The sequence below is a fragment of the Mercenaria mercenaria genome, chromosome 5, assembly GCF_021730395.1.
Source record: "Mercenaria mercenaria strain notata chromosome 5, MADL_Memer_1, whole genome shotgun sequence".
In the NCBI taxonomy this organism is placed as follows: Eukaryota; Metazoa; Mollusca; class Bivalvia; order Venerida; family Veneridae; genus Mercenaria; species Mercenaria mercenaria.
Genome location: NC_069365.1, coordinates 48401462 through 48423532, shown reverse-complemented (window position 1 = coordinate 48423532; position 22071 = coordinate 48401462). Strand labels below are relative to the sequence as shown.

The window sequence follows — 22071 nt, the reverse complement described above, 5'->3', positions numbered from 1 at the left end:
ACCCTCTTTTTGGAAAAACTGGCAACATAAAATGTTGTCATTATTCAATTAATTCAAGGGTCCATCACCCTGCAAATGCCGAATCCAAGGGACGATTTTAAAGTAAAGCCTCATCGAGAGGTAAACAAGAGGGCCATGATGGTCCTAATTCGCGCATTAGAGTACACGTATACGAAAGGTTTTATGCAGATTCAGACCAAAGTGTGTTTTCTAAAGTGCTAATAATCTTTTTTTCTCTGCTTTGATATAACGACATAACTTTTAAACCTCGGTAACCAAGCTTCATAAGTACAACAGATGTTTAATACAACATTCGAACCAAATTTGATGAAGCTCGGTAAGAAAATGAGAGCTCTATTGTTAATAAGATTCGTGTTTTCAAGTCCAACTGGAGTCGCGATTACCCATTCTCATATGCCACTACAACTGTTTTTCTTTCAGGAAGCGGACTGAGGAGAGGATTATATAATTGAGCTTGATTTTTTTTTAATTGAGCGAAAATAATTAAATTAGTGCAACTACATCGGGACGGGGACAAACGGGTGTGTGCAGTTGCTCTTCTGCTCTTCATATTGAGCTAATGAGCACCTTGAAAAACAAATATTCAAATATATTTGGTAAAAAATTGACAATCTAAAATAGTTCCTGGGACCATTTGTTTCTCTCTGCACGTTACTGTTACTCTCAATGTGTACGTTACTGTTACTCTCAATGTGTACGTTACTGTTATTCTTAATGTGCACGTTACTGTTATTCTCAATGTGTACGTTACTGTTATTCTCAATATGCACGTTACTGTTATTCTCAACGTGTACGTTACTGTTATTCTTAATGTGTACGTTACTGTTATTCTCAATGTGTACATTACTGTTACTCTCAATGTGTATGTTACTGTTATTCTGAATGTGTACTTTACTGTTATTCTCAATATATGTGTTACTGTTATTCTAAATATGTACGTTACTGTTATCCTCAATATGTACGTTACTGTTATTCTCAATGTGTACGTTACTGTTACTCTCAATCAGTACGTTACTGTTACTCTCAATGTGTATGTTACTGTTATTCTTAATGTGTACGTTACTGTTATTCTCAATATGTACGTTACTGTTATTCTCAATGTGTATGTTACTGTAACTCTCAATGTCTACATTACTGTTATTGTCAATAGGTATGTTACTGTTTTTCTTAATGTGTACATTACTGTTACTCTCAGTGTTAACGTTACTGTTATTTTCAATACGTTACTGTTATTCTAAATATGTACGTTACCGTTAATCTCAATGTGTACGTTACTGTTATCCTTAATGTGTACGTTACTGTTATCCTTAATGTGTACGTTACTGTTATTCTCAATGTGTACGTTACTGTTATTCTCAATGTGTACGTTACTGTTATCCTTAATGTGCACGTTACTGTTATTCTTAATGTGTACGTTACTGTTATCCTTAATGTGTACATAACTGTTATTCTTAATGTGTATGTAACTGTTATTCTCAATATGTATGTTACTGTTATTCTTAATGTATACGTTACTGTAATTTTCAATATGTACGTTACTGTTATTCTTATTGTGTACTTTACTGTTATTCTTAATGTGTACGTTACTGTATTACCCTTAATGTGTACCTAACTGTTATTCTTAATGTGTACGCAACTGTTATTCTCAATATGTACGTTACTGTTATTCTTAATGTGTACGTTATTGTTATTCTTAATGTGTATGTTACTGTTATTCATAATATCTACGTTACTATTATCCTTAATGTGTACGTTACTGTAATCCTTAATGTGTACGTTACTATTACTCTTAATGTGTACGTAACTGTTTTTCTCAATATGTACGTTACTGTTATTCTTAATGTATATGTTACTGTTATTTGCAATATGTACATTTCTGTTTTTCTTAATGTGTATGTTACTGTTACTCTCAATGTGTACATTACTGTTATTTTCAATACTGTTTTTCTTAATGTGTATGTTACTGTTACTCTCAAGGTGTACATTACTGTTACTCTTAATATGTACGTTACTGTTACTCTCAATATGTACGTAACTGTTGCTCTCAATATGTACATTACTGTTATTCTTAATATGTGCGTTACTGTTACTCTCAATATGTACGTTACTGTTACTCTCAATATGTATGGTACTGTTATTCTCAATTTGTATGTTACTGTTATTCTTAATATGTACGTTACTGCTATCCTTAATGTGTACGTTACCGTTGTTCTCAATATGACATTACTGTTATCCTTAATGTGTACGTTACTGTTACTCTTAATGTGCGCGTTACTGTTACGTTCTGATATAATGTTTACGTTAAAAACAGGGGTTTCACAATGCACGAACACCAAAGAAATTGTTGTAATTCTTGTTATCCCAAATAAACCTGTTTCAGCCATGAATTCCCAATGTAAATATTTATAAAGAGGTCAATGAATACTAAAAACTGGCGACAAACAAAAAATAAGCATGATAAAGAAAATGCTCTGGACAGTCATTATTGAATTTGACCCATGACCTCTGTGACCTTGACCTTTGACCTAAGGAGGTGGTATGCAAACTTTAACATTACAATAAGCATATTCTAAGTAGAAAAGGGGCCATAATCCAGTCAAAATGCTTGATAGAGTTGCCTTTTTCTTTTTACAGACTTGGGTCATGATGGTAAACAAGTATGCAAAATATGAAAGCAATTATCTTAATGGACTTTGAAAATATTTGGGGTGGTACGCAAACTTTAACATTTGTGTGACGCTAACGCTAATGCTCATGCCGGGGCGAGTAGTCAAGCTAAAAATATTCCGAGTCCACACTGAAATCCTTACCAGGAACAGATAGGTCAAAATACACCTCACAATCGGATGCAACATGCATGTTGTACTACAGAAAAGTGGTCTCATTTTTTCCCTATGACCAGTAATAAAAAAGTTACAATATAAGCTATTTAAAGTAACAACAAAGGGAGGTAATTCTAAACAGGGGACCTGGTTCTTGAACATGACACTTTGTCTAATGATGGTAAACAATTGTGCCAAGTTACATCAAATCCCTTCAAGCATGATAAAGAAATGCTCTGGACAGTCATTACTGAATTTGACCCATGACCTCTGTGACCTTGACCTTAGACCTAAGGACCTGGTTCTTGTGCATGACACTCTGTCTTATGGTTGTGAAGACTTGAACCAAGTTACATTAAAATCCCACCATGCAAGAAGAAGATATGCTCCGGACAGTTTGTGGATGCCGCCCATGTGCCTGCCCGCCAGCAGCGTTCCAAGAATACATCCCATTTTATAAAAATGGTTTAGATTCTGACTTCTTTTGGTAAAACAATTAAAATTATTTTACGTAAATACTATAAATTATGTTTTGCGCCTAAAAGTATGTCAAACCGAAATTAGAGCTTGCATGAGTTTTCAGATGCAATTTTCTGATGCAAGCATTACATAAAATGTAAGTAACTAAATTAAATTATATCTGCAAGACTGTTCACTTGTTTACATGATCTGTCATTTGATATATCTATATATTACAAACTACACATTGTTTACTAACTTAAAATTTTTATCAGCCATTGCACCATTCAATTGCAAATGATCTATATCGTACAAGCAATGTACTAAATTAACCCCTCTTGTTGATAAGTCCAAAAGTAGGATGCACTGAGGTCATAAGGGTAGTGTAATAATCACATATGAGCCATGCCATGAGAAAACCAACATGGTGCATTTGTGACCAGCATGGATCCAGACCAGCATGCGCATCCACGCAGTCTGGTCAGGATCCATGCTGTTGGCTAACAGTTTCTCTAATTGCAATAGGCTTTGAAAGCAAACAGCATGGATCCTGACCAGACTGCGTGGATGCGCAGACTGGTCTTGATCCATGCTGGTCACAAATGCACTATGTTGCTTTTCTCATATGAGTTCATATGACAGCTGTTTTCCTTTTTGCAGCTTAACTTGAAAATTAAACAGAATTTCCATCTTAAACTCTTATAGACATGCCATCTCTAAGAAAAAGATTTCAACCTGATATAAAATACCACAAACCAAAATATGATAAAAAAAAAGAGAGTTTATTTCTGTGCAGGAAAGTACAAATAACAATAAGTAGCTTTTGAAAAACAGTACCAAAATATTTTACAATACATATCAAAATATTCTTTTATTTTTTTTATATAAAAATAGTCTTGCACTTGCAATATCAAACCAGTTATTTCACTTTAATATACTTATATTTGTACAGGTCTGATGAAAGTCAGCACCTGTCACTTCCAAATAAAAGCAGAAATGAAACTAAAACTATGTTTATACACTGCTTTTTTTATATATATATATATATTGGGCATTACATTGCAAAGAAAAGCTAATCATGACAGTTAACAATGTTGACCTATGAATATCTATAAAGCTGTAAAATATAACAAAAAGTAAAAGCATACATCAGCTCTTAAACAAAATGACATATCACATGACTTGTACAAACATGCAAAATGCAGATTTTTCCAAATGGCTTGATTGTTCTAATAGTTTTCAGCAGTGAGCTTTTTCAAAATACATATAAAACCAGGATACAAGTACCATATATTCCATTATTAATGCCTCCCCACCCCCACCCCCCACCCCGGGAGAATCATATTTTTTGTTATGGCAATAAAAGTGGGGTATTTTTACATTTTTTTAAACATAAGGCTATAAATACAAATAGAAATGAAGAAACATAATCAACTGTAGCTCTACCATACTGCTGGTATTCATTTTTTTTAACTTAAATAAATCTTTTTTTTTTTTTTTGAGGAAATGAAGGCAGTTGCATTCTTTTCCAGGGAGGGCATTAAATGGAGAAAATATAGTACATATACAATATGAAAGTGATAAAGAGATATACGAGTGAAATGAAACAATATATAATACAGGTCTAAAGAGGGCCTGAACATGTAATTGTTAAATTTTCCTGCAAAAGTACATGAAAGAATTACTGACAAATGTAGCAGTTTGCAGTCAACGTTACTTTTAGGCAGCTTAACAAAACTAACTAGAAAATGCTTTTGTAAAAAAGCGCATGTCTCCCCCAATGCAAAGTCCTATAGGCAAGAAGTCAATAGGTGTCAGGAGCAAAAATCAAAGAGACACTGATGGTTGGCTGCAATAGGGATCATCTACTTGGCATGTCCAGTCATCCCGCTAAATTTCAACACTCTTGGCCTAGTGGTTCTCAAGTCACTGTTCAGGCTCCTGTGACCTTGACCTTTGATCAAGTGACCTCAAAATAAATAGGGGTCATCTACTCTGCATGTCCAATCATCCTATTAAGTTTCAACATTGTAGGTCAAGTGATTCTCAAGTTATTTCCAAAAAATGATTTTACATGAACAGGCCACTGTGACCTTGACCTTTAACAGACTGACCCCAAAATCAATAGGGGTCATCTACTCTGCATGTTCAATCATCCTATGAAGTTTTAACATTCTGGGTCGAGAGGTTCTCAAGTTATTGATTGGAAATGGTTTTCCATGTTCAGGCCCCTGTGGCCTTGACCTTTAACAGAGTGACCCTAAAATCGTTAGGGGTCATCTACTCTGCATGACCAATCATCCTATGAAGTTTCATCATTCTGGGTCAAGTGGTTCTCAAGTTATTGACCGGAAATGGTTTTCAATGTTCAGGCCCCTGTGACCTTGACCTTTAATGGAGTGACCCCAAAATCGATAGGGGTCATTTACTTTGCATGTACAATCATCCTATGAAGTTTCAACATTCTGGGTCAAGTGGTTCTCTAGTTATTGATCGGAAATGGTTTTCCATGTTCAGGCCCCTGTGACCTTGACCTTTGATGGAGTGACCCCAAAATCAATAGGGGTCAATTACTCTTTATGATCAATCATCCTATGAAGTTTCAACATTCTGGGTCAAGTGGTTCTCTAGTTATTGATTGGAAATGGTTTTCAATGTTCAGGCTCCTGTGACCTTGACCTTTGACGGAGTGACCCCAAAATCAATAGGGGTCATCTACTCTTCATGACCAATCATCCTATGAAGTTTCAACATTCGGGGTCAAGTGGTTCTCTAGTTATTGATCGGAAATGGTTTTCAATGTTCAGGCCCCTGTGACCTTGACCTTTGACGGAGTGACCCCAAAATCAATAGGGGTCATCTACTCTTCATGATCAATCATCCTATGAAGTTTCAACATTCTGGGTCAAGTGGTTCTCTAGTTATTGATCGGAAATGGTTTTCAATGTTCAGGCCCCTGTGACCTTGACCTTTGACGGAGTGACCCCAAAAACAATAGGGGTCGTCTACTCCAGCAGCCCTACAACCCTATGAAGTTTGAAGGTTCTAGGTCAAATGGTTCTCCAGTTATTGCTCGGAAATGAAGTGTGACGTACGGACGGACGGACGGACGGACGGACAGGGCAAAAACAATATGTCTCCTGGGGGAGACATAATTATTGACGTCATGTAATAAAACAGTTACTGAATAACTTACTTTAAGAATTATTTGCTATGGGTCTAAAATGAACCATCAAGCCATTCAATAAGTGTATATTAAGGACCAGTGCATGAAGCACTCCTTATCAATCAACTTTGCCTGTTTCAGCAGGGTATACTGTGAAATCATTTAAATTCACTGGCATGAAATTTGCGCAAACGTGAAGAACGACTGTTTCGCACAGGCTTTAATTCGTGCATTTTCAATTTTAGAAAGGAAACAATATAATCAAAAAATAATAATATCGCAATCTTAAATATGCGCATCGGTCCTAGCGCGAAATACGCGAAAATTCATCCTACGCAAATAAAAATGATTTCACAGTATTACATCTAATCATAAAACTAAAAGTAAAGTTTTAAACCACAACTTTAAACCCACTTGTTAACCGTTTGGTAAGCAATGTGGTTAAATACATGTATAATCTATCTATCTTTTCATACTGCTTAAGCCCCTTTCAGATAAACTAGCAGGTGCGAGTCAAGTGCAAGAATAAAAATAGTTTAAAAGCATTGAAAGAAGACTTCAAAGTGAAAATAGTGAGAACGAATAAATACATGTATTAAATCTGTGTGAAGAAATAAAATAACACACTAGATATCTCATACTGACAAATAAGGATAATGTCAAAACTGTATCATACCCCCTGAAAATGCTTGCAAGTATGAAATAAGAAGTGTTGCACCAATCTCAAGTTCCAAAACTATTATGATTGTTTCATACTGAAAATGTAAGCCAAGTTTCAACTGAATTGGATGGAAACTGTACCAGTGGCTGAATACAATGTCAATTAAGTATGATGGATAGATGGACTGGTGGACAGATGGTTCAAACACTATATGAATCCCTGGTTTCCAAAGCCAGGGTATAATAACCAGGATATAATAACAAAAAATGATTAGTTAACTCCTGTATAAAGCAAAGACTAGCCTCTGATTAGGTTATGCTTCTTTACAAAATTTTATGTACAGAACAATCATAATATCAGCTCAACTAACAGACTATATAAATGCAATATTCAAGTAATAAACCTCTTGTTCAGATCTAATTCACAGCTGTGTAAAAACATAAAACTTGGGATACTGTTTAGCATTAATAACATATGTAACATCCTAACTGTTCATTTACATTCATTTTTTAAGTAATAAAGTGTTATTTTATTTCCAGGTTCTAATGACTAAATCTTAATTTATAGTCCTTTCCACTGGTCTAAAAACCAGTCATATGATTTGTGATAAGAAGTCATATTGACTTGCATGAACACTGCTGGGCTAACCACTGCTTACACACTGCTGGGCGAACACAGTGCTGGGCGAACACAGTGCTGGGTGAACACACTGCTGTGCGAACACAGTGCTGGGAATAATGACAGAAAATACTACCCTGCTAGGAGTCGTAAACCGTCGCTATGTTTTCGTTATTTTTAGTATAATATTTTTTATATAATGTTACAAGTTGTCATAATTGTGAGTATCAGTAGAAGTGTATCTAGTACCAAGATTCTTTAGTGTTCTTCTAAATACTGTATGCCTTCTTGGAGTGTGTATACAGACACAGAAAAATGTTACTCACACAGGTACTATTTTCCACCATTATTTTCAGCAGTGAAAAACACATATTGACATGTATGACAATCTTCACATGCAAAACAGCTACAATACAATCCAGTAATGACATCATAACAATGTAATATTATACAATATTTAAGACTTCCAATTCCAAGGAATAAATATCAACCAACCTTTGCAATTTTAAGGACATGATAACAGTGTTCATAAAAATGTCTACTAGTTGTTGGTTTAGTCAATGAAGATAAAGACTGAATTTAAATATGACTGAAGTTAAATAAGACTGAATTTGTATAAAGACTGAATATTGACAAAGCTGAATTAAGAGAAGACTGAAGATATGACTGAATTTAAACAAGACTTAAGTTAGTCTAAGACTGAATTTTGACAAGGCCTGAATTTAGACAAGATTGAGAAGAACATACGCCCCACCCAGGGATCAGACTTACAAGCCGGCGGTACGTAAATTAGTGCTTTCCCTATTGAACAGGCAGGCTTTTTTCTGACAGAGATAACAGAATGAAACTGCTTCATTCAATCAATTTTAGTAAAGAAAATCTGTTATTCAAGTTTTTTCAGTGAAGTACCGGAATATTGTGTAAGAGCAAGATCTATGTTGTTTATTCAAATTAAAAATATCAAAGATATAAATACATTACATATCAAACTATAATACATGTGTATATGTAAAATTTGGTTAAAACGTGAACTAAAAAGAAAATTTGTTAGTTTTACGTGATCAATATATCAATGACCTGTGATCACCAATGCTTACACTCTCTCCAATTTATTTTTCTGATCTGTTTCGTGCAAGCCACACAAAAAAATAATTTTGAATAATCTGAATAATTTTCATGAATTTGTAGCAATTGGCTCAGACGGTATCTGGTGTTCTGGTGGAAGACAGCCTGATGTTACACTAAAACAAACCAACGTCCTCTTTAAATCTTTTTCATACAACTTAATATATGCATAAAATATACATAATCGCTTAAAAATATATTAACATCCCTGCTTGCATATGGAATGTTGTCTTCTAAAATTGTAGATCTTCTAAAACTTCAGCACCTTGTCTCTTCCTGATATCTGAAATTTAAAATATAGGCAGACATTTTCAATTTTGTTCAATATATTTCAGGGAAACTTGCATCCAACAAATGTTGTAATGTTATACATACAATGTATGTTGTTTTTTTTTTTAATTCAATCTCTAAGTCTTTATATAATCAAGATACATTAAAGCAAATTCATTCCTATAAATAATTTCATATGAAAGGTCAATTTGTTCACAGCACACTTAAAACAACTTTTGTTACCACTTCATATTTACAAAAAAATCTGAAAAAAAAAGAAGTCATTTTAATTGAAGCGGCCATGTAATTATGTATGGACTTTGATAACAGAACATCTGATCTCACTTAAAGACAATCTAAAGGCTAAATGATTCACTGAAACAAAACTATATGAGCCTCACCATGAGAAAACCAACATAGTGCATTTGCAACCAGGTTAGATCCAGACCAGCCTGCACATCTGTGCAGTTTGGTCAGGATACATGCTGTTTGCTAATGGTTTGTCTTATTGCAATAGGCTTTGAAAGTGAACAGCATGGATCCTGACCAGACTGCGTGGATGCGCAGGCTAGTCTGGATCCATGCTGGTGGCAAACGCACTATGTTGGTTTTCTCATTGCATGGCTCTATTACATGTATACTCCAACTAAGTGGTTTAATCACATCATTGTTTTTAATTAATACATTAAGTAGGTTCAAAGAGCAATAACATTCATATTCTATGGTTTAATATGAGAAAAAAAAGATTCTTCATTTACAGCACTCATTTTTGAGACATTGTAGTACTGGTGAATTCTAATCTAACAAGAGCTCGTAGAACACGAAATGCCCTCCCCCCCCCCCACCCCGATGCATTCAGTAATAACTGCACAAGGAACAGAAATTATTTGGTCACTGTGCACAAGAGTGCTACTGTTCTTGGGCAAAGTGACCTTGACCTTTGACTGATTGACCTCATAATCGTTAGAGGTCATCTGATGGTTATGATAAACCTCCTAATAAAGTTTCATGATCCTAGGCCCAAGCGTTCTCAAGTTATCGTCTGGAAACGGTTTAACTCTTCCAAGTCCCTGTGTCCTTAACCTTTGGCCCACTGATCTCAAAATCAATAGGGGTCATCTGCTGGTCATGATCAACCTCCCTATTAAGTTTCATGATCATAAGCCTAACCGTTCTAAAGTTATCGTCTGGAAACCGGTTTACTGTTCCAGGTCCCTGTGTACTTGACCTTTGGCATACTGACCTCAAAATCAATAGGGGTCATCTGTTGGTCATGACCAACCTCTCTATCAACTTTCGTGATCCTAGGCCCTAGCGTTCTTGAGTTTCCATCTGGAAACCGTTAAAATGTTCCTGGTCACTGTGACCTTGACTTTTGACCTACTGGCCTAAAAATCAATAGGGGTCATCTGCTGTTCATGAGCAACCTCCATATCAACTTTCATGATCCTAGCCCCAAGTGTTATTGAGTTATCGTCCGGAAACCGCTGAACTGTTCTAGGTCACTGTGTCCTTGATCTTTGACATTCTGATCTCAAATTCAATAAGGTCATCTGCTGGGGATGAACAACCTCCCTATCAACTTTCATGATCCTAGGCCCAAGGGTTCTTGAATTATCATCCCGAAATGGATTAGTCTAAATACCGACCGACCGACAGACATCTGCAAAACAATATACCCCAACTTCTTTGAAGGGGGGGCATAATAAGGGTTAAACTATAGTCTGACTGACAGAATATGTAATATTACTTACGACAGATAGTATTTTATTCAACAATAAGAAACAACTTCAGGCATACAACCTCGGCTCCTTGCATTGTTACATTAGCCTGAATCTCGTATTCCCCAGATGGTATAACGTCAGCTGTAAGGTCAAACTCTGTCTTCGGCAGATTGTACGTTCCCTGTATAGAAATATAAGGTATAATGTTGATACTATCAATATATAGTAGATACTAGTGTATAATGTGCAGTTTTTACCCACAGAACCACACCTGAATTGTGGGTGTGTATTATACATCTGTGCGCATTATATATAGGTAACTACGGTAAGTTTAACTTGCTTTTGAGTGAGAATATACAATAACTACTAGAAGATGCTTTTGTAGCAAAGCGCATTTCTTGCCCAATGCATAGTCACTTATGGTTGGCTCATCTATTTGGCATGTCCGGTCATCCCACTAAGTTTCAACATTCTGGGCCTAGTGGTTCTCAAGTTATGAACCGGAAATGGTTTTCCATGTTCAGGCCCCTGTGACCTTGACCTTTGATCAAGGGACCCCATGATCAGTACGGGTCACCTACTCTGCATGTCAAATCATCCTATGAAGACTCAACATTCTGGGTCAAATGGTTCTTAAGTTACTGACCGGAAATGGTTTTCAGTGTTCAGGCCCCTGTGACCTTGACCTTTAATTTAGTGACCCCAAAATCAGGCGTCATCTATTCTGCATGTATAATCATCCTAGTATGATGTTTCAACATTCTTGGTCAAGTGGTTCTCAAGCTATTGATTGGAAATGGTTTTCCATGTTCAGGCCCCCGTGACCTTGACTTTTACAGAGTGACCCCAAAATTGACAGAAGTCATCTACTCTGCAGACCAACCATTCTATGAAGTTTCAACATTCTGAGTCAAGTGGTTCTCAAGCTATTTATCGAAAATGGTTTTCCATGTTCAGGCCCCTGTGACCTTGACCTTTAACCCCCAAAATCGATATGGGTCATCTACTCTGCATGATCAATCATCCTATGAATTTTCAACATTCTGGGTCAAGTGGTTCTTAAGTTACTGACCAAATGTGGTTCTACATCTTCTGTTTGCTGCGACCTTGACCTTTACTAGAGTGACCCCAAAAATATTAGGGGTCATCTAATCTGCATGAACAATCATCCTTTGAAGTTTCAACATTCTTGGCCAAGTGGTTCTCAAGTTTCTGACCAGAAGTGGTTTCCATGTTCTGTTGGCTGCGACCTTGACCTTTAACAGAGTGACCCAAAATCAATATGGGTCACCTACTCTGCATGTCCAATCATCCTATGAAGTTTTGACATTCTGGGTCAAGTGGTTCTCGAGTTATTGATCGAAAATGGTTTTCCATGTTTAGACCCTTGTGACCTTAACCTTTAACAGAGTGATATCAAAAGCAATAGTGGTCATAGATATCTACTCTGCATGATCAATCATCCTATAAAGTTTCAAAATTCTGGGTCTAGTGGTTCTCAAGTTATTGATCGGAAATGGTTTTCAATGTTCAGGACCCTGTGACCTTGACGTGGGAAGGTGTTGGAAGGACAATACGCCTGACCATTCGAAAATGTTTTTCAAGATACTATCATTATATAAGTAAGCAGAGCAACAGTTAACCTGCATATCTGCAAAAATAAATACTTAAATTTGCATTTTTTTTTTTTTGATGCCTATCAAAACTCATGAGTAGACATGTCTTCCCCTTATTTAATCAATTCAAAGTTTGATGATAATAGGGGCAACAATTAAGTACATAAAGTGACACTGAGACGCTTGGTTTAAGACTTTAAGAATATGAAATGGAGGGATGTGGGGTGGGGTGGGTGGCAGTAGCAAAACCAAGGTGAGAGCAATAGCCTTCCTTGTGCATTTATTAGACAATTAATTATATTACCTGTATTCAATTTTTAACCTAACCTAAATCTACTTGTTTTTTCCCAAATAAATGGTCAGGGGAGGGCATAAATTAATCAATATATGGTATTTGATCATAGTAGTTTATATCAGAGACTACTGTAGAACTAGTAATTCCACATTACATCCTCATGAAAGGATGAATAAATGTAATCTCTAACCATAACACAAAGACATGACCTTGAACTTATACAGCTAACAGTTGTGCTCTGCATGTGTCACATAACAATTATTATTACTGTAATGTATATACAAAAGTGCCCACTGAAAAAGAGTTTAAATGATAAACAGTGGATGCAGAGAACTGCAAATTTGGTCAAATGTTACATTCTTTGTGTTGTCTCACTATCAGTTATATTTGGTTCAAGTCATTTGAAAATATAGTTAGAGACTGGAGACTTTGAACCATTTAAGAATAAGTTTATCCAAATTTCAGACTATCATTGTTTGCATATCTTATGGTTTCCAATGCTCTCAGAAGAATCTCAAATGCAACAGCTCATAGGGTCTGATTCATATATGAGCCGTGCCATGGGAAAACCAACATAGTGGCTTTGCGACCAGCATGGATCCAGACCAGCCTGCGCATCCGCGCAGTCTGGTCAGGATACATGCTGTTCGCTAACGGTTTCTCTAATTGTAATAGGCTTTGAAAGCGAACAGCATGGATCCTGACCAGACTGCGCGGATGCGCAGGCTGGTCTGGATCCATGCTGGTCGCAAACCCACTATGTTGGTTTTCTCATGGCACGGCTCATATAAAGATTATTTTTACTGACAAAGACTTGGAAAAGTTTCTTGTTGAAGAAATCTTCAAATTTAAAAACCAAATAATTAAGAAGTGAGCCTTACCTTTCCAAATGGACAGCTACATTTAATACCAATTTTTTTTAGAGGATCAGGACACTGGTCTCCAACCTGTGACAGTACTTGACAAATATCGTCATATTTACATGACCCGAAGTTATCAATGCATGGTATCTCAATATATGTACCAAGTATCTTCTTCTTTATCAATAAGTCTACCTGAAATAATAAAATTAGCCCCTTTTTAATGACAGTCTCTAAGTAATACTATGTAACTGTAAACGTTAATAAACATTATAAGAGGTCCAAGTACAACTTGGTAAATGCCATTTTCTACTAAATTATTCTAAATACAAGTAAATTCCTTAAGTCAGTTAAGTAAGAGCTGTCTGTAAGATAGAATGTTAAACATTTCTTAGTGCTTGACTCTGACTTAGAACTTAGCCAGTAAAACTTTACAAAACTTTAACAAAAAAATTCTAAGTTATAAAAGTGCATAATCAGAGTTATGTGGATTGTTTCTCCTGGTGTAGGCTTTGATAGTAAATAACTATTTTAAGTTTCATGTCAAAAGCTTTGATAGTACCAGTAACAGAGATATTTGACTTATCTAAAACTTTAACAAAAAAAATGTAAGTTAAAAAGGGGCGTAACTCTGTGTGACCTTGACATTGGGCTTAGTGATCTAGGTTGTCTGTTATGCACATCATATTGATCATCAACTGTTCATTGATGGTGTTTTTATCAAACTCTTCCCCAGTAGTTAAAGATATGGAACAGACAGACAGGATGGACAGAAAATTGAGAAATATGTGAATCAAATAAGTCCTCCCATATACTCTGTGTCTGGGGGTACGATTAAGTATGCAAACTGTTAATAATGTTTTTTCTATGATCTGATTTACTGACCTAGCTTTTGAACACAGATGACTTGATATCATTATGACCAAAATCTCATTATGGGATCCTTACCTTAGATACAGCTTGACATGCAAGGAAGCTACTCATTTAAGCCAATGGCACAGTTTACCACACCTAGCAGGTTGAAAAACATGCAAAACACTGCACTATGATTTCTGGTTATGACTCATTTCCTGACCAAGTGCCCTGGGCTGGATGGTTACTTAAACTGGTACTGTTTCTTGCATTATCAACCTAGACTGGATGCTATGGAAGTTCATATACAACAACTATAGAGGACTTGGCTGAAATTAATTGTTCCTTTCATTCAAGGGTGAGGGATCCTTGTCGATACACACATAAAATAAGTGACCTTTGGCTCAATCTTTTACCAACCTGGCAAAGTTAGCGGTATCAGTAACATCAGTAACATGCAAAAACAAGAGGGCCAAGATGGCCCTACGTTGCTCAACTGAGTAACACACTGTAACAGTGTAAACATGTTTGACCTTGTGACCTAGTTTTTAACATCACATGATCCAGTTCCAAACTTGTCCGAGTTTTCAAGGATATAAACATTCTGACCAAGTTGCATGAAGATTGGAGCAAAAATGTGGCCTCTCGATTAATCACAAGCTTTTCTTTTGATTTGACCTAGTGACCTAGTTTTTGACTCCATGTGACCCAGATTGGAAATCATCCAAGACTTCATAATAACAAACATTCTGACCATGTTTTATGAACATTGAATAAAAAATGTGGTCCCTAGAGTGAAAACAAACTTTTTCTTTGATTTGACCTAGTGTCCTAGTTTTTGACCCCATGTCAACTGGCTAAAAACTCATCTGAGATTTTATGGAGACAAACATTCTGATGAAGCTGCATGCACATCAATTGAAAAATGCAACCCCTATTGCACACACAAGGTTTTTCTTTGATTTGACCAAGTGACCTAGTTTTTGACCCCAGATGACCCGTATTCGACCTTGACCTAGATTTCACCAAGAAGATCATTCTGATCAAATTCAATGAATATCCAGTCATAAATGAAGCCCCTTTTGCACACACACAGTTTTTCCTTATTTGACTAGGTGACCTAGTTTTTGACCCAAGATGACCCATATTCAAATATGATCTAGATTTCATCCAGACAAACACTCTCACTATTTCTCATCAGTTTCAAACTTAAAATGTGATCTCTAAAGTGTTAATAATATTTTCCTTTGATCTGGCCTACTGACCTAGTTTTTGAAACAACATGACCCATATTCGAACTTAGCCTAAAGATCATCAAGATAAACATTCTGACCAAGTTTCATGAAGAGAGGATCATAAATGTAGCCTCTAGGGTGTTAACAAGCTTTTCCTTTAGTATGAGTGGGTGACCTAGTTTTTGACCCCACAAGACCCAGTTTCAAACATGTCTAGAAATCATCAAGATAAACCTTCTGACCAAGTTTCACCAAGATAGCCTCATAAATGTGGCCTCAAGAGTGTTAACAAGGTTTTCCTTTGGCATGAGCAGGTGACCTAGTTTTTGAACCCACATGACCCAGTATCGAACTTGGTCTAGAAATCATCAAGATAAACATTCTGACCAAGTTTCACAAAGATAGGCTCATAAATGTGGCCTCTAGAGTGTTAACTCTCTTTTCCTTTGATTTGACCGGGTGACCTAGTTTTTGAAACCACATGACCCAGATTCGAACTTGACCTAGAGGTCATCAAGACAAACATCCTGACCAATTCCCTAGAGTTTCAAACTTAAATTGTGGACTCTAGAGTGTTAACAAGATTTTCCTTTGATCTGGCCTACTGACCTAGTTTTTGACTCCAGATGACCTAGTTTCATACTTGGCCTAGAGATCATCAAGACAAACATTCTGACCAACTTTCATAAAGATTTGGATATAACTGTGGCCTCTAGAGTGGTAACAAGGCAAGTGCTGACGCGGACAATGACAAGTCACAATACCTCACCTTGAGCACTTCTTGCTCAGGTGAGCTAAAATTAAACTTTACAGGTTGAAATCAAGAGTCAGCAATACTGCAACAGTGGACAATCTTTACTGATCAATTATTATTAATTAAACCCCACATACAAAACTTTTTATTTGATACTACGTTTAAAACAACACATCATTATCAATCTGTCCTGGGTTTAAAGCTGCACCAATATAATTATAGATCATTTAAGGCAACTTTCAAGCTTTGATGGTGGAGGATGAGCCCTGAGGTGCAGCCCCATGCATTATTTCATCATGGGCAGGTAACTGGGTAGAACAACCGACCTTCCAAAGGCCAGCTGGATGGCTTCCTCGCATGAAGAATTCAAGGCCCAAAGTGAGGCTCTAACCCACATTGGTGAATGGCAAATTATTTGAAGTCAGCGACATTAACTACTCGGTCCTGGAGACCTCAACAGTTTACCTTTAAATGTATTATAGATAACAAAATTAATCTGCATTTTTATTTCTTATTATATTCTCTGCATGTAATTCAGCATATCAAAATCTTATGTATTTTACCTTTAGGGGTGCTAAAAGGTTTTCTTTAATAGTGAACTCTGTTGCCACATCAAGCGGTCCAGGAAAGTGAAGAGGATCAGGAGTAATAGATAAACTTTTGATATTCACTAACGGTGCTGTTGAACTGCAGTCCTCCCATTTTGCTGGCCCTAACTTTCTTTGTCCTTCAGATGGATAATTCTGAAAAACAAATTCTCGAAACTATTAAATTTTGTAACTTATATGTACAATCTAAGAGCAAACAAGATTTTTTTAGACCTTTTGACATAATTTGCCGAAATGATACTGAAATGTTTTCTATTTTTCAATTCAATATCATTATTTTATTTTAACATGCTGATTTTCTATTCAGTTTACCATCAAATATATTAATGTGAGTGCTTACCTTTACCTTCTTTCTTGCAAGTGTCAAACAAATGAACATATCTTTTACAATACCGGATAAAATATCATACAGTATACTTTTTAAAATAAAATATCTTGTGATGAAACAAATAAACTGTTTCTTTTTTCAGTTTTAGTCCTTCATATATTACCTGTCATTGTTACTTTATAAAGGCAAATATTTGTAATAAGTTTGCATTCCATGCTTTCTTATGAACTTTTAATAATTATTAAATAAAGATTTCATTATCATTAGTTACTGTAGTTGTAGTAATATGAGCCGTGCCATGAGAAAATCAACATAGTGGCTTTGCGACCAGCATGGATCCAGACCAGCCTGCGCGGATATATAATAATTATTTTGGTGATAATCACTATTACATTCTTTTATAACAAATTATCAGCATAAATTCCTCGCCATAGGCAAAGAGACATTGTTTTCTCACCTGTGCGTCTGTCCATTTGGTGCATTTTAGACATGTTTTTTTCAGATAATTTAAATAAAACATGGTAGAAATGTTAACCGCTACAGTGTAATGCCAACCTGAAAGTTTCAGCTGGATTGTCTGAGGAAGACAAGAATTGCAGCCCTTGTTGTATTAACAACCACTTACCGGTAGTTTTTGTATTCAGTTTTACTGTGATTATGAAAGGAGGTGTCTAGGAGTAAGAATCCATACATAATTGGGTTTTCCCATTGGATAAGGCAGTGCCTACTTTCATATTACAATATTTTCATTGAAATATAATTTATTATACCATGTAACTATGTCAGTCAGATTTAAAGAGTTTACAGAATGCCTAGAAAAGCCCTAGTGGACAAGCTAGGCATAATGGGTTATCGGATGGCTGGAATGCATGCTAAGTGTCTTGTTACCGTATGGCAAACTTGTCCAATTGAAAATTCCAAAAGATTGAGAATTGAGTTCTCTTTCAATGGAAACAATTAATAAATTAACCCTTGCCAATAACAAAGGATCAAAACTAGTCAAATTATCATTTTTCCTCAAACGGCAGCCCATACTTTCACAGCAAGCTCAATGAGCAAGCACAATTGGGTCTGGTCAAGAATCAAGCTTTATCAAAACACGAGTATACTTGTCTAATGGATTTTTAACCCTTATCATACTGGACAGGATTGATTCTGCCTTTGCGACCAGTGCAAATCATAATCAGACTGCATAGGTATCTATTCAGTCTGATCTTGATCTGCTCTGTTCGCCATTAAGTCAGTATCTTTTTGGTATGTACCCCTTTTAACAATTAATGGTTGGACAAGTTCATCATACTAGATGCTCACGGGCAACATGACGAGCCCGCCAGCTGTCAAAAGGACTAGGAGTTGCACATGACACCCTAGCTGTCTCATTGAAGCAAACATTTATGCCAAATAAAAAATGATTGCAAAAAGTTACAATATAAGTTATTTATAGTAACAACAAAGGGAAGTAAATTTTAAAAAAAGTCCACACAACAATCCTTACCAGTAGAGATAGGTCAAAATACACTTCAAAATTGGATGTAACATGCATATTGTACTACAGAAAAGTGGTCTTGATTTTTCCCTACGACCAGTAATAAAAAAGTTACAATATAAGCTATTTATAGAAACAACAAAGGGAAGTAATCTTAGGTTCTTAAACATGACACTCCGTCTCATGATGGTGAACAATTGTGCCAAGTTACATCAAAATCCCTCCATGCATAAAAAAGAAATGCTCCGGACATTTAAGTCATTATTGAATTTAACCTTTGACCTCCAAGTGTGACATTGACCTTTGAGATAGGAACCTGCAGTTTGCGCATGACACTCCGTCTCACTGAGGTTAACATTCATGCCAAATATAAACGAGATTGCTCCATGCATGTCAAAATTATGGTCCGGACAAAAAAACCCGGACGCACGCACGCACATACACCGAACAGCCATTTGGACAACTATGTCTTCGCTTCCACAAGCGGGCTCGACAATAAATCTAGCTGGGTAAGGGTCAACCTATTGCCTGAAGCTAATACAAGTGGCACCAGGTAGTGAGGAAGTACATGTATTTTCCCCGCAGTCATTTGATAGCTCAAAATCATTTTTCACTTGAAAATCCTATAAATTTATACCGGTATAAGAGTCTCCATTTAGTTGCAAAAATGATTACAATCCTTTTTAAAGATAAATTTTGGAAAGAAACTGGAAAACAGTGTCATTTATATTCATTAAGTAAATTGTGTGATAAGCAAGTGGCACAATGCTGCCTGTCCACTTACTTTGCAAATCAGAAATATAGATAAACATTCAGCAGTTATTAGCCAGCAGAACTCCTAACTTCAAAAGTTTAGGGGCCCAGCCTGAAGCTCATCCTAATACATACTTTATTTTTGAATGATGCATGAACGTACTGTAATAAATAAAATCATTTTCAGGGCCCGCTCTGCCATTAGCCATTGTAGCCAGTGGCTAATAAAATGCCACTTTGGCTACAAATTTTTGAATTTGGCTACAAATTTGATGGTCCGTTTTGCAATTTTAAACATATTTTTGTATGATTTTAAAAGCAGCTGCTTTTTCTTTATTTGGCTACAGCCAATTATTGGCCAGTGTGGGCCCTGATTTTATTCAATCATAACCCTTTTATATCCTCAAGCAAATCATTTATTATTAGGCGTAAAAAAAAAATTGTTTGTTTCCGGTATCCCGACCTACCCTAAATTTTTGGCCAGACCCTAAATGTTTTTATGGCCTTGGAGAATTTTTTTTTCGACTTCTAACAAAAAGATGCAAAACTGCCCTTTTTATGCTTTAAACATGGCCAGTGATGTTAGAAATCAACTTACAGATGCCCTAATGGCATAACCCCCTTATTTGTAATCACTTTTTGACATAAAAATAATTTCCGAAAAGTCTCCCGTAATAAAAAAAATTTCCAAAAAAAAAAAAAATTTCCAACCTACCTACCCTAATTTTTTTTAGCATGTTACCGGAAACAAAGAATTTTTTTTTAGGCCTATTATATTTGCCATTCTGTTTAATTAATGGCAGTGGCTAGGTAGCCAGTAAAATCCGGCTACCTAGACCTTTAGTCTACTAAAGGTCTAGGTAGCCGGCTCTATATATATATATATACATATCGTATACGAACATGTAAGTCAAGGTAGCCGGCTTTGATAGACTGTATTATAAAGGATCATTATATTAGTTAAATAAATTACATTTCTTGTGAATTATTATTTGCTATTTGTGATTTACCTGTTTAATTCGCAGTATTTACGCACTCATACCATATCGGCCGATATTTCATTATGTTATTAACAAATGATCAGAGTGTCGTTATCATCATCGGCGTGTTTATAAATTCTTTTGGTTTTTTGTAGTTTGTTATATATTGAAAAACATTTTTGATAGATGATGTCATTTGTTGGCAATCCTTTAGAATAAGGTTTTTCGATATGTTATTATCTTTCACATTTAGTGTATGCTGCCTTAGAATAAAGAGGTTGTATGTTCAAACAAACAATTAGAACCAATTAATATTATCAATTGACTAATATACAAATTGGCAGAGAGAAATTATGTAGTAATTAATTAATTAAAGACTCACACAGAGGTGCAAAAGTGATCTTGTTATCTCAAATATATATCGAGTATGTTTTAACATAATAAAATACTGGCCGATATGATATGAGTGCGTTAATACGGCGAAACAAAGAGCTATAAAAATAAATACTTTATACTTCTTTGGGCGAAATAAACAGGTTAAACACAGATAATAAAAACAAATTACAAGAAAACAGAGGCTGCATTACCAGGATGCCTGTTACAGTGCATGCAGACATAAACACAGACCACATATTAACAAAATGGAAAGACCAGTTTTTGCACTTTGATTTTACATGTGAATTATTGTTATTATAATAATTTTTTATAACCTTCAATTAGCCTGCTTGCGGCAAATGATTCTGCCTTTACAACCAGCACAGACCAAAATCAGACTGCACATATGTACCAGCAAGTCTACTGTCTTGGATGATTGCATGACTCGTGCAGCTTAAAACACGTACTGTTGTCATGGGTGACTTAGCGAGTTAAAACTTTACATTTTCAAGTGAATAGTTTCTATTGAATTTTCACTTTCTGTTGTGTCATGAATAGTTTCGTTGTTACAAACTTAAAAGATAAATCTGATTACCTTGAGCACGATTTAAGATTTTGATTTATTCCATTAGGATTTTTATTACATAACAATATAAATTTGAATCAAATATCATACCTCTTTCCTAGGCATTTCAAACGTGTGCACAAACGATTGTGCCTTTGCAATTTCATACTGAAACACATTTGGCAGTGCTTCCACTTGAAGTGAAAGAAGTGCAGATATAACAAAGAAAAGCATATTTAACAAGTGACGCAGTAACTCAAGTGTTCCAAATAACCAACGAAAGTTACGACCCGGAAATCAGTGATCACAACACAAATTATCAAGACGCTTGCCTACTTTTATCAGTCATTTGTCGATCTAAAATATGATCAAATATAGCTTAACTACTTTTTTCAAATAACACTAACATATGCTCTTAAGTCATATAAATGCATTAAGCAAAAGCGTCATAATCTTAGTAAAATGTCTAACTGAAGTTATAAAAACAAGCGCCTACTG

At 35.7% G+C, this 22071-nt stretch overlaps 1 protein-coding gene across 1 annotated transcript; it reads right to left on the bottom strand.

The window, feature by feature from the left end:
* Nucleotides 1-4063: 4063 nt before the first annotated feature.
* On the bottom strand, nt 4064-22027 carry LOC123557115 (ganglioside GM2 activator-like). Its single transcript, XM_053543452.1, has 6 exons — nt 21685-22027; nt 17042-17221; nt 13659-13832; nt 10897-11047; nt 6454-9155; nt 4064-5039 (listed from the first exon to the last, which is right to left on the bottom strand). Exons 1-4 carry the CDS (start codon nt 21805-21807, stop codon nt 10910-10912), a joined length of 615 nt encoding a protein of 204 aa, XP_053399427.1. The 5' UTR covers nt 21808-22027; the 3' UTR covers nt 4064-5039; nt 6454-9155; nt 10897-10909.
* Nucleotides 22028-22071: the final 44 nt, after the last annotated feature.

Coding starts and splice junctions, on each gene's coding strand:
- LOC123557115 (XM_053543452.1), bottom strand. CDS start 21,807: ATGCTTTTCTTTGTTATATCTGCACTTCTTTCACTTCAAGTGGAAGCA. Junction 13,833..17,041: donor ACCTTTTAGCACCCCTAAAG/GTAAAATACATA, acceptor TTATTATTTCAG/GTAGACTTATTGATAAAGAA. Junction 11,048..13,658: donor GTAGCTGTCCATTTGGAAAG/GTAAGGCTCACT, acceptor ATTTCTATACAG/GGAACGTACAATCTGCCGAA.